The following is a 13123-nucleotide window of genomic DNA, read 5'->3' as shown; positions in this document are numbered from 1 at the left end:
AGAACAGACAGAGAACAGTGAGAGAACAGACAGAGAGAACAGAGAACAGAGTGAGAGAACAGAGTGAGAGAACAGAGTGTGAGAACAGACAGAGAACAGTGAGAGAACAGACAGAGAGAACAGAGAACAGAGTGAGAGAACAGAGTGAGAGAACAGAGAACAGAGTGAGAGAACAGAGTGAGAGAACAGAGTGAGAGAACAGAGAACAGAGTGAGAGAACAGAGTGAGAGCAGAACAGTGTGAGAACACACAGAGAGAACAGTGAGAGAACAGACAGAGAGAACAGAGAACAGAGAACAGAGTGAGAGAACATAGTGAAAGAACAGAGTGAGAGAACAGAGTGAGAGAACAGAGAACAGAGTGAGAGAACAGAGTGAGAGCAGAACAGAGTGAGAAAACAGACAGAGAGAACAGAGTGAGAGAACAGAGTGAGAGAACAGAGAACAGAGTGAGAGAACAGAGTGAGAGAACAGAGAACAGAGTGAGAGAACAGAGTGAGAGAACAGAGTGAGAGAACAGAGAACAGAGAACAGAGTGAGAGAACATAGTGAAAGAACAGAGTGAGAGAACAGAGTGAGAGAACAGAGAACAGAGTGAGAGAACAGAGTGAGAGAACAGAGAACAGAGTGAGAGCAGAACAGAGTGAGAGCAGAGGGAGAGAACAGACAGAGAGAACAGAGAACAGAGTGAGAGAACAGAGAACAGAGTGAGAGAACAGAGTGAGAGCAGAACAGACAGAGAGAACAGAGTGAGAGCAGAACAGAGTGAGAGAACAGACAGAGAGAACAGAGTGAGAGCAGAACAGAGTGAGAGCAGAGGGAGAGAACAGAGTGAGAGCAGAACAGAGAACAGAGTGAGAGAACAGAGAACAGAGTGAGAGCAGAACAGAGTGAGAGCAGAACAGAGTGAGAGAACAGACAGAGAGAATAGAGAACAGAGTGAGAGAACAGAGTGAGAGAACAGAGAACAGAGTGAGAGAACAGACAGAGAGAATAGAGAACAGAGTGAGAGAACAGAGAACAGAGTGAGAGCAGAACAGAGTGAGAGCAGAACAGAGTGAGAGCAGAACAGAGTGAGAGAACAGACAGAGAGAACAGAGTGAGAGAACAGAGTGAGAGCAGAACAGAGTGAGAGCAGAACAGAGTGAGAGCAGAACAGTGAGAGCAGAACAGTGAGAGCAGAACAGAGTGAGAGCAGAACAGAGTGAGAGCAGAACAGAGTGAGAGAACAGACAGAGAGAACAGAGAACAGAGTGAGAGCAGAACAGAGTGAGAGCAGAACAGAGTGAGAGCAGAACAGAGTGAGAGCAGAACAGAGTGAGAGAACAGAGAACAGAGTGAGAGCAGAACAGAGTGAGAGCAGAACAGAGCGGAGATGGAAAGCCACAGGCATACAGTAGATAGGATTATTTTAGTCTCTCCTCTAACAGAACAAAAGGCTGTGTGGAGGGATAATACAGTGGACTTTAATACTGTGGGACAATTAAAGTGAACTACATTCCCTCTAAAGCTGCCTAAATATGTGAAACATGCAATAATGAGCTTGCTAGGCCTCCGGAACCCAGGCTATGGTGCTACTGCTGGAATGAGTGGGTTGTATTTTTCCTCATTCCTACTACTCAAGAGCTATGTCAAAATATTTGCAGGAGGTTTATAGGGAAAGTTGGTCTTAGGAATGATAGATAGCCTGTATGCAAAACCGTCACGTGCCTTCATGAGTTTAGCCTGGGAAAGACATTGGATGTTGGTTTAAGCATAGTGTTAAAATACATTTCTTTAGAGGTCATTGTGTGTGTACACCAAATAGTTACACAAATAGTTGCAATATATCAAAGCTCAATTGCAAATAAAGACAGGTAAGGCAAGTGATTACAGTAAAGAGGAAAAACTCATTTATTTTGCAATGAATTTCACACTGTGAAAAAAAATCTGTCACATGTACAAAACAATGTTATAAAAAAATTAAAACATGACAGAAAAAATGAAAGCAAATGCACATTGAAAGTGTTTATAAAGAATTTTACATAATTTTGGTGAATGCCTACAGCAAGCCAGTCAGGGAGAACACACTACACGTAAGCGGACGTAAGCGAGCTGAATCCCAATAAAGGGGGAGGAGAGAGGGGGCAAAAAGAGAAATGAGAGAGGGAAGAAAATGACACTGAACAATCACTTGTAAATTGTAGGGGCACTCACTGCTGACCGTTGCCAGGGTAACTTATGTTCTAAAAGGAACCCTCTTATCTGATTGGTGAGGAGAAACGTGCAGTGTTCTGTGGGCGGGTTGGTTAGGGGGTCGACATCAAGGAGCAAATGGGAGCTGGGAGGTGGGCTGGGAGGTGGGAGGTGGGCTGGGAGCTGGGAGGTGGGCTGGGAGCTGGGCTGGGAGCTGGGAAGTGGGCTGGGAGGTGGGAAGTGGGCTGGGAGGTGGGCTGGGAGGTGGGAGGTGGGCTGGGAGCTAGGAGGTGGGCTGGGAGCTGGGAGGTGGGCTGGGAGGTGGGCTGGGAGCTGGGAGGAGGGCTGGGAGGTGGGCTCGGAGCTGGGAGGTGGGCTGGGAGAATGGCTGGAAGGTGGGAGGTGGGCTGGGAGCTGGGAGGTGGGCTGGGAGGTGGGCTGGGAGCTAGGAGTTGGGCTGGGAGGTAGGCTGGGAGCTGGGCTGGGAGGTGGAAGTTGGGCTGGGAGGAGGACTGGGAGGTGGGTGGCTCAAATAATCAAACAGGAATGTGGAATACAAGGGATTGAGGCCATTCCCCGAATCCATCCAGAACACATCCTGCCTGGGAAAATCTATACAACTGTTAGCTTTTATGTTGACCTTGACAATGATTTCATCATGCTAAACTGTACATGTCAATATTCTGGCCACCCAGACAGACAAACAGACAAAAACATCAAGAAATCAACTACTGATACAACATTTTGGATGCAAGTATTTAAGACATTCTTTTTGTTGGTCTTTGGAACTCTCCCCTGTCATATTCCCTCCCATACATCAGTGCCCATATGGTGAAGAGCACTGCGGTGTCTGCCTGCCCTTTAAATGTACAGGATTCAGTTAACTACACATCCTCTTCCTCCTCCTCATCTTCACACGCACACTATACTAAAATGGCAATATTCTGACTTGAGATCTACATGCTTAGCTTGTATTTTTCATGCAAGTCTCCCGTTGACATTGATAAATGATGTACACAGAAGTCTGAGCTACATACGCTCATCTCAAGTCATAATATTGAATATTTGAGTGTGGGACTTGAGCAGATATGCCTCATAGCAGAGTCAACATTTAAATGTGAGATGTTACTCTACCCAGAGTCCACCTCTAAAACAGACACATTCTCTAAGCAAGGCCCACCCACAGGCCACTTGCAATCTAGGTAATCTAAGTGTCCATCCCTACACTAAGTCCTATCCCCAGACCTCTGACCTGTTCACCTAACTGACCATATGGTTGGAACAGGTTGCACTTTGGGAGAAACTGAACAGTGCAAAAAAAGCAGACCAAAGGATAAACAATAAAATAGAGCATCTATAACAAGGGTCATGCATGATTTACCCTTAAAAAGATCTACATTCATTTACCTGGAAATGAATGCAGGGAGAGAAACAATAAAAAAAGTAAAGTCATTTTTGTATAAATTAAGACATGATACACTGGAGCAAGATAAGACAAGAATGTATTCCATTTCAGTTTTGGTTAGGAAGGTAACAAGATGCTCTTGACCAGAGAAGTTCATCATGCCAATCTTACTTGAGTCCCCATATCCATGGTACATGCTCTGAAGAGTTCAGAATAATCTTCTAGGCAAAGTAGAACATCTATCCATCGGTGATCCAACAAAACAATACTGCTCATTGGAATGACTTCAGAACAAACAGTAAATAGTGTGCAAGAGCAAACCCTTCAGGGCTGGATGCAATCCGTACAGGAAGCTTAACATTTTAAAGGTCATTTCCGATTGAGCCGACATGCAGCTATTACCGTGAATGCAGTCTCCGCGAACGTGGAAACATTGCCTTTCATTTTCAATCACGCTGTAATCCTGATATTCAGCGCTACAGATTGAATCGAGCCCTTAGTGTCCAACTGAGCTTGGATTAGCATTTTCTTCACTTCTGTGTTGCATTGTCCACTTCTCTTCTTGGATTATTGTTATTTTGGATCAGGAGAGTGTAGTGACCTACTGCAAGAATGGGGTTGGGGGAGGCAGGGCTAAAGGGGGTGGTAACTTTATATCGGTAGACATGTCAGGACTTGACCCTCCTTCACCCTCTCCCAAACTCCGCTCTCGCACTCAGCTGGTGCTGGCACTTCAAGTCCTCACAACACGTAGTGACAGCTAGAGCCAGGTCTCACAGCAAACTGCCAAAGAGGAACTTCCAACACCCATTAAAACGTTTTAAACCCCAAACGCCTACTAGGTGGTGGGGACAGGAAGAGGAGGGGAGGAGGTTGTCAATCTCTGTCTCTCTCCTCTTGGCGAGGGCAGAACGACTGGAACTAGAAGAGTCTAAAGTCTCAGATACACCAGGGAGAGAAAACTGTTGATGGATCAGTTGGTTATAATCAAGCTGAAGAGGAGTCCGTCTCTGGTCACTTTCCTCTCTCCCCTCATATGTATCCTATGTCCAAACAGGTCCTCCTTCATGCTATTCAATTAAAGGCCCTGTGCAGATCACAGAATTATCAGAGTGAGAAGAGCAAAGACATAGTCTGTAGTACAAGTATTTCATGATTGAATGGAAAGAAATCCAGGCTGTGTGAGTGTGTAACTGACTGATATGTTGATGGGTCTTTCATGGAAGGCTGAGAAGCACAGGCGCGGTATGCCGATAGTACACTGGGATTAGGGGGTTGTTGGATTTTACAGTACAAGCAGCAGGTTGTTGGATCGTACAGTACAAGCAGCAGGTTGTTGGATCGTACAGTACAAGCAGCAGGTTGCTGGGTTTGTTTGCATGAATAACGTCCAAACCTCTCTCTCAGAAACGATATGACATCATTGACATCATTCTGTGTACAAGGTCCTCTCAGGAGCATTGATGGTTCTTTAAACGTCTGTAAACTCACAGTAGCATTAGGGTGGATCAAGGTGTGTTTTCACACTTATACAATGGTTCAGTTTTTTTTCATGAAGACAATTAGAAAGTCTTTTTTTTATTGCACAGACAGGAAGTTAAAGAGTGTGATTCTATCTTCACAGCTGAAATCCAGTGGATGATGCAAAACAGAGAAATCTGAGGAAAAAGGAGAGAGAAAAAAATTACCCATTAGACAAACAGTGCTTAAGAGGTCATGGAAAATATCTCTGCTTTTGCGCCTCGAAAAAAGGCTCAAAAGTAGACAATTTAACATATTTGCTAAGATTCAAAAGTTCAGGGACAGAAATATCCCTCAGATAGACTCCAGACCCTATCTTCACTCCATTACTGTCCCCCCTAACTCCTTCTCTTTCTCCCCTCAGTAAAAAACAACAACTAAACAGACACTGCCTTGCCTGCCGTGGCATTTGCACCTGTTTCTCTAGAGACTTGTCAGAGATATCATGCATCAGGCTAGAAGGCTAATGGACTCCTTTGTGAAATTCATCCACTTTACTGCCATTCCCTGACACAGTTAGGGTTCTTTTTATCGCTCCCCCAAATCTAAATCCAGATAGATATTTCAAATCTGATGGCCTTTGACTTCTGCTCTGCATCTTATTCTGACTTTTCGGTTTTAAAAGCTTTATTTTTTTCCGCATTACACCACAGATGGTTTAAATCCTTGTGAAGGCCCCATGTGTAACGCAAGTCTAATATCCATTTGAAATACATATCCTCCTCCCCCATCTCTCTCGCCTTCTTCCCATGTGGCCCTATCTTGAGGGGGAAGCCCAATCTTACAACTGGCTGTGGTAGCTAGAGGAAACGCACATACAGGCACACACATGCAAACACGCACGCACACGGTCGCACACAGACATACACACACACACACACACACAGATGAGTGCATAACAGCCAACTCTGCCTCCCAGAAGAGGCCTTTCTTAATTAGGCTTCCAGAAAAGATCCAGTTCTACTGGCCTAGTGATGGGGATATCTGCCTGGAGGTCATTGCATAGCAAAGGATGAATAACAATAAGCAAGCATCTCTATCCTCTCCAACGCATGAGTGGAATGAGCTAGCTGACTGATAATGAAATCCTCATTTCAGATTTTGGAGGATTCTATACCCTGGAGTTCCCCAGTCCTTACCAACCTTGGAAGTTACAAAATGGAATGATTGGAAAATTGGATTTGATCAGTATGGCACCCATGCGAGACTAAAGCAGATCTCTGAACAAAAGCATAAATTGGCTTGACACCAGATACCTAGTGGGGCTGTAAACAGTACAAGCCAGCAGGACAGACTAGACCTAATAGAGGGAGAGAGAGGAAGGGAAAAGGGAGGGATGAAGAGAGAGGAGGGGGAAGTGTAGAGGGGAGTGTTGAGCAACCAAAAAAGTGTGAAAACAGACTGAAGAGGAGAGATCTGTTTTTCACCCTTCTCTCCTCCCCTCCCACTATTTAGTGGCCAGTAATACATCAGTGTCACTGTGTCTCTGTGTGGAGTCACCACTCCACACTATGACTGTTTACAGAAAAATGGGCACCTACACAAAAGAGAGGATCAGGCCTCAGTGACTGAAATCTGAAATAATTGTACACCCAAAAGCAGTATGTTGCATTGGTTTAGTCTAGAGGGTTAAAGCTTTCACTGCAGTCTCTGTTTCAGAGATGAGTCATTGAAGAAAAATTTGCACTTAAGTCAGGGAGCATTTCATCAAAGGAGAGCAAAGAATAGTGGAGCGGAGAGGCGCATCAGTATCCCAGGCCGATCAATCTATTTATCTATCCTTCCCTCTCTGCCTCTCCCCTCTCTTTGGCTCATGAGCTGAGGGCACACAGCCATTTCACCAAGGTCTGCTAAATGAGAAGGTCTGCCAATTGTGTGTCTGCATGCGTGTGTGTGTGCGCATCTGTCCGCGTGTGTGCATGTGTGTCTGCCTTTATACGATCGTGTGTGAGTGTGAAAGAGAGAGTCGGATTATGACACCAGTGTCTCCAGTGTTCAGAATGAGCAGGGTTGCCAATGGTCTGTGCTCTACATCTGTCTGGCCTGCTTATCGTCAAGGAGACAGAGAGTGGTTACTATAAGGCTTTGCAGATACACACAGACAGACACACAGACACGGGGAACAGGGGAGAGGTGGGGGAGACTGAGGCTGCTCAGAGAAACAGTAAACACTCACTTCCTGTCCAGGCACTGTTATTTGTCAGGGCCGGAGTGTGTGTGTACTGGCTGTGTTTTGCTTGTCTGCATGGCTGTGCAGCCGCGTTCTCTCTGAAAGACAGGCACCAAAGCCTTACTCCCTGTTACCACCCTCTGCCTTCTCCTCATCTCAGTAACTCCAGACTGCCTCTCTCTCTCACCTCCCACCCAGAGCCCCATAAACCCATCAAAAAGAGGCCATTGAGAGTGGATTAGCTTCACCAGGATGTTGTAGCTTGCCGGCATGTAACTTGTCTAATTGGCCTCCCCCCTCTCAACCCCCTCAGACAAATTTCCCCCACAGGGACAATAAAAGTATTTTATTCTGTTTCAATTACCCCCTGTGTGCCTCCTCCTTCGCTGCCTCGTGCAGGTTGAAGTTTATTGTCATGATTCTTGTCCTGTAGGCAGAACTGAGTGATTTCCCCTTAGGCCAGCCGCAAAGTCAAAATTGTCTCACCCCAAACCTGCGGTCTCATAACTCTCATGACCTACACATACAATCCCCCATCCTACCACTCACTCCCCTCTCTCCACACAGTGGTCTGGTGTATTTTGTTTCGCCCTGTATCTGTGGTTTTCACTGGTATCGACAGACACAAATCAAATAGCGGCGGCTGCTTGGTTAGTATTCAAAGCATGCAGTTCAGTCCTGGCCAAAATCGCATGGCAATCTAATTACTCTATCAATAGTCCATTTGTGCTTGATTCAATCAGGATCTTTGTAGGGTGACGGAGGAAGAACAGGATTTTTATCTACTGGCTACTGAATGAAAACAGCTGTCTTTAACCTATGAGCTGGGAATTTTACTTATATCATCCCAGTATGTGACAATGAGAGCTCAAAACACAGCCCAGTAGATATGTGACAATGAGAGCTCAAAACACAGCCCAGTAGATATGTGACAATGAGAGCTCAAAACACAGCCCAGTAGATATGTGACAATGAGAGCTCAAAACACAGCCCAGTAGATATGCGACGAAGAGTGTTTATTAGAAAAACTGACAACAAGAAACTGTCTTATGCACTCAGCTCAGCTGAGAATACTTGAAATCGCTTGGATTCTCCAGTCTGGACTGCCCAGAGTATCACTAATACATTATGCATTCCATCTCATTCCCCTACTGACAGATAGTAACAAACAGACAACAACACAGAGAGAGAGAGAGAGAGAGACAGATCTCCATACCTCATGAGAGGGGGGTTGGGATGGAGGTGTGGGGCTATCCCAGAATGCCATACAGGTCAGGCTGGGAGATGTTTCCAGGTGCTGACGAAGGCAGTGGGGATGAGGGAGTAGGGTACGGTAGTGATGCTGTTCCAAGCATCCAGCGTCGGGTCATAACAGTCCAGAGTCTTACACCGCTGTGTGCCAAAGTAGCCCCCCACCACATACAGTTTGTTTCCTGACGCTACGGCCTGGCAGCTCATCCTCTTAGCCGTCACGTCTCCCACTTTAGTCCACTGGTAGGTATCGCTGCTGAACTTATAGGCCGAGCACGCCGAGAACTCTGTGTCCCCGCCCATCACAAAGATCTGATTGCCGAGGACGGCGGCGGCAGTGTAGCGCCAGGGCTGCGGGCAGGAGGCGGGAACCATCCAGCAATTCTCCTGCGGATCGTAGCACTGCACCTTGGGAAGTTTGTCGTGGGTGACGCTGGTGCCGCCGAAGGCGAAGAGTTTCAGCTTGACGCTGACCACCGCCGCGTTGCTCACGCCTTCCCTCAGCGGCGCCACCATAGTCCACTTATTGGCTGCCGGGTCGAACTGCTCCACCTGTTTCAGGGACACCGAGGGCGAGGCGGGGAGGCAGCCGGTGCCGGCCGTGTGTCCTCCAACCACGTACAAGCAGTGTTTCAGCTCGGCTGAACCGTGGCCGAAGCGGGCGATGAGCATGGGCGCTGCCTTGGACCACTCCTCGTGCACGGTGTCATAGACCCACACGTCTTTGGACACACCGTTCTCCGAGCCCCTCCCGCCGGTCACGTAGACCTTACAGCCGATGGCGCAGGCGCTGAACTCCTTCCTGGGGCTGGGGATGTCCGCCTTGGGGATGATCTCCTTGGCCTTCTGGTCCACCAAGTACAGCTTGTCACACATGAAGGTCTGTCCTCCCAGGAGGAACAGGGCGTGGCTGGTCTTCCTGGGCCGGGCGCAGGGGCTGTTCACCACCCCGTCGTTCTGGAGGATCTTCAGTTTGCAGTGGATGGCCTCGTCCACCAGCTCCTTGCTCTTTAACTGGGCGTTGATCAGCTCCTCCGTGGACACGTTCTCCATGAGGAAGATGGCAGGGAGGAGTGCCAGGCGGACGGTCTGCAGCAGTTCCGGCAGGTGGCAGTGCCTCCTCTCCAGGTCGTAGTTGACCCAGTTGAGGGTGGCCTCATAGACCAGTCTCTCGTCCTCTGTCTCCAGCTCCTCGTGGGACAGGAGCTGCACCACCATGTCTTTGGGGAGCTGCAGGAAGTCCTCTGTCTTGCAGATGGCGGGGAAGTTGCTGAGGCACATGCCCCAGGAGAGCTCAGACAGCTTGGTGCACTGGTGGGAGTCGGACAGCAGCAGCATGCCCAGGCAGTTGGACGGGTGCAGGTTCCTCTCCAGGAACTCGGCGCAGGCGTCCCGGATGTCCTGGAACTCCAGCATGTCCCCGGCCTCCAGGAGAGACTCTGCATTCTCCTCGTTGATGACCACGCGAGAGGAGTAGGCGTAGTCTAATAACAGCTCCAGGACCTCAGGGTGGATGGAGTCCCTGAAGTCAACCTCGCTGGCCTGGCTTTCCCGGAGACCTCCAGAGAACATAGCCTGACAGACAAACAAGGGGGTGGGAAACCAAGAGTTAGCGCATTAGCATTTAGTCCAGCTAGTGTTAGCATGGCAGCTAAACGTGACTTGTTTTCCAATGTCAAACACTAACAGTACCCTGCCTTGGGTGACAGTGTCTTTACCTGGAAGTAGCGGCTGCAGGCAGCCAGCACAGCACGGTGGCAGGGGAATGAGCGGCTCCCGGCGTGGAGGAGGACATCGGTGAAGAGACGTTGCTGCCGCAGTGTGTTCAGGTGCATTAGGACGCTGTCGGCGTACGATGACTTGTGGAACAGGTAGATGTTCATGGAGCCAGTGCTGGCACGCGACTTGCGGTTCTCATGGACGCACACAGACATTTTCATTGAATCCTGGATAAGGAGAACAAAATGATGAATTGTATTTGCATTTGCATTATTATACTGTATAATAATCAAGTATTAGACATAGCCAGTGGCATGAGTGATTCTAAAAAGAAAACCCATACGAACATATGGAAACCCATACAAACACATCATAGAAAAATGCATGATAATATATTTAAAGCATTGGGATGTAGCCTACTGTTCAAAGTAATTTTTCTAACCAGAAACCCTGAATATAAATGGAAGCTAGTCCAAGCCAAGCCAAGCCCTGTAAGAGTGTATTACTCATCTCTATACAGTCCTAAGGAAGGGTAGTGAGTCTCCATCACATTCTCAGGATGCATTCCAATTGGCCCCCATTCCCTATAGAGCCCTATGGTTGCTGGTCAAAGTAGTGCACTACATAGAGAATATGGTGCCATTTGGAATGCAACCTCTCAGTCTCATTTTGATTTCAGGCAGGGTGTGTGATATGATCAATATCAGCAGGGTCGCTCCCTGGGCTGGGATCAAGAAAGCAATGCCTGTCTACCAGAGATGTTGATATGACTGGGACAGGCAGACAGATAGCTGCTGTGCTGGATGATGTCATGACACATACACACACAAACAGACCCTGTCTGATCTGATGTCTAGGGCTGGCTGGAATCTGTCAAATCATTGCCAGGTGTTCAAAGTGGACCAGGGATACAGAGAGAAGAGGTGGGGGGGCTAGGCAGGGAGAAAACTTGCAAAAGTAAACAGCAAGGCATGTGTATCCTATAACTGTCCAATCCCTGCAGGAAAAATAAACCCTATCACTGGGCAAAATGCCAATTTAACCCGTCACTGTAAACAGCCGTCATCTGCGAGTGTATATTCAAATCCAATCAGTCCTAATTGTATTGTAACCAATACAATGCCGGCGGTCCCCGACTGGCTGTCATCGTCTCTGCGCGAGAGGTTAATTGTGTTGTTAAACCCAACGCTCCACGGGACTAAAATTGTGTTCCTTGCCGAATTTAACCGAATAAGGAACATTAATGACACATCAGCAGCTATGTTGGCATTATATCACACCTGATGCCCTCCGTTAATCTCGTTACACCGGGAGCAGCTGTGAAGGGCACCCAGGGAGACCATTCAGAATAGACCGTGTTTAATCAATGAGAAGACAACACAATATAAGGGTTACAATTGCAAGGGATGATTTCTTATTTTTTTTAAATAAATATCGCCTCAGTGTTTCTAGATGAGATTGGCTTGAATATATTTATAAAAGACGTACACATGCTAAAAGTCCTCTTCATGCCCTAAAAATAACACATTTTAGGCTATATGATCTCAATCTTTGCTTTATCTTGCTTCTCTCGTTAAAGTATACTAGAATATATGCAGTCAATTAACATGATAATGCAAAAACACAACGTTCCCTCTGAATATTGTCCTCTAAATTATTCTAATATGGTATCTCCTAGACAGATGTTTGAGGAATTCCTTTAATAAGTGGCATGCTGCAAAATCCATTACAGGATGGTGTCTTTAGGCTATGTTCTTAAATTAGGCGTTTCCCACAAAAAGACACAATAAAGGTAGATGTGATCCTCTCAAATGCCCCATCAGAGCTCCTCCAGCCTATATCACAACATCAACAATGGCAATAACCATTCTCAAATGTGAAAAATACAAATAGACTATGTGCCATTACTACCTCTTTGGGTGAAAGTAGGAGTTCAATTTTGTCTGCTTTATCCCTCGAACATGCCACTGCTGGAAGAGTAGCCACGATGCTGGTTCAAGCAAGCCACTTGTGCTTGGGAGAATGCGCGTCTTGGGTTCTTCAAAAAAGGAATAGCCTTATTTGGAAAGGATCTGGACAATAGTTCTATCCCTATATAGATGTCAATGGACGCGACTCATCTAAATGTGTCGTTCAGTGATGAGATCTCCAGTTCAACATTCGTCGTTCCGTCCAGTTTGAAGGAATACAGATAAACGTTTGCGCTCGCGGACTGACTCCAGACTTGCTTCTGATCCTATAGGAGTTCTATGTCGATAGTGCATACGGTGCGCTCGGTTGAGTCGGGTCTTCCCTCGGTAAAATCAATGGGTGTGTTTATAGTGAGAAAGGGGGAGGAACGTCCTCGTGTCGAGGAAGCGGAGTGGGAGAGGTAAGCTATGCAAAGTAGCCTAGTGTGATGGGAACGGAGCAGCAGCAGCAGAGGCGGTAGGATAACAACGGAAGGGAGAAGTAATAAAACGGTAAAATAGTCAGTGAGAGAGAGTCTGCCGTCTCAAATCTAAGAGTAGTACAATTTACTCACCTGCAGAACTGTGCCCTTTATTACAAACAGACGCTCAATAGACAAAGTGTATTCTGATCCGTCAGAAGGCCTATATAGCCTACCTACACTCTGTAATGTAGATGTGAGTTCAGATTTTTTTGCACACCATACGAGGCCTACTGGATGATAAAATGCACAAAATATGATTTATATTAGGCTACATTTGATTTCCATGAAGTCAACTTCCTTAATGGGAAACGTCACCATTTTCCAACTTCATAGTCATCATCTCCAGCACCATCCCAACATCAACATGTGAAATTGGTGCATTTCTACGTTTTCTACTAAAACATAGAGGAAGATAAGCGTTTTCAATGACGTCATAGGTGTGCATCATG

The 13123-nt window shown here is 46.8% G+C and overlaps 1 protein-coding gene across 2 annotated transcripts; it reads right to left on the bottom strand.

Moving 5' to 3' along the window:
- Positions 1-1868: 1868 nt before the first annotated feature.
- Positions 1869-12620, bottom strand: LOC129818142 (ectoderm-neural cortex protein 1-like). 2 transcript variants are annotated; one of them, XM_055873778.1, is made up of 5 exons: positions 12152-12620; positions 10240-10467; positions 8487-10096; positions 4778-5237; positions 1869-4666 (listed from the first exon to the last, which is right to left on the bottom strand). In XM_055873778.1, exons 2-3 carry the CDS (start codon positions 10459-10461, stop codon positions 8543-8545), a joined length of 1776 nt encoding a protein of 591 aa, XP_055729753.1. In that variant the 5' UTR covers positions 10462-10467; positions 12152-12620; the 3' UTR covers positions 1869-4666; positions 4778-5237; positions 8487-8542. The 2 variants fall into 2 exon arrangements, with proteins under 2 accessions (XP_055729753.1, XP_055729751.1); XM_055873776.1 differs by having other exon boundaries at positions 1869-5237.
- Positions 12621-13123: the final 503 nt, after the last annotated feature.

This window comes from Salvelinus fontinalis, chromosome 21, assembly GCF_029448725.1.
Source record: "Salvelinus fontinalis isolate EN_2023a chromosome 21, ASM2944872v1, whole genome shotgun sequence".
In the NCBI taxonomy this organism is placed as follows: domain Eukaryota; kingdom Metazoa; phylum Chordata; class Actinopteri; order Salmoniformes; family Salmonidae; genus Salvelinus; species Salvelinus fontinalis.
Note: the sequence above shows the minus strand (reverse complement) of the source record. Positions and strands in the feature narration are given on the sequence as shown.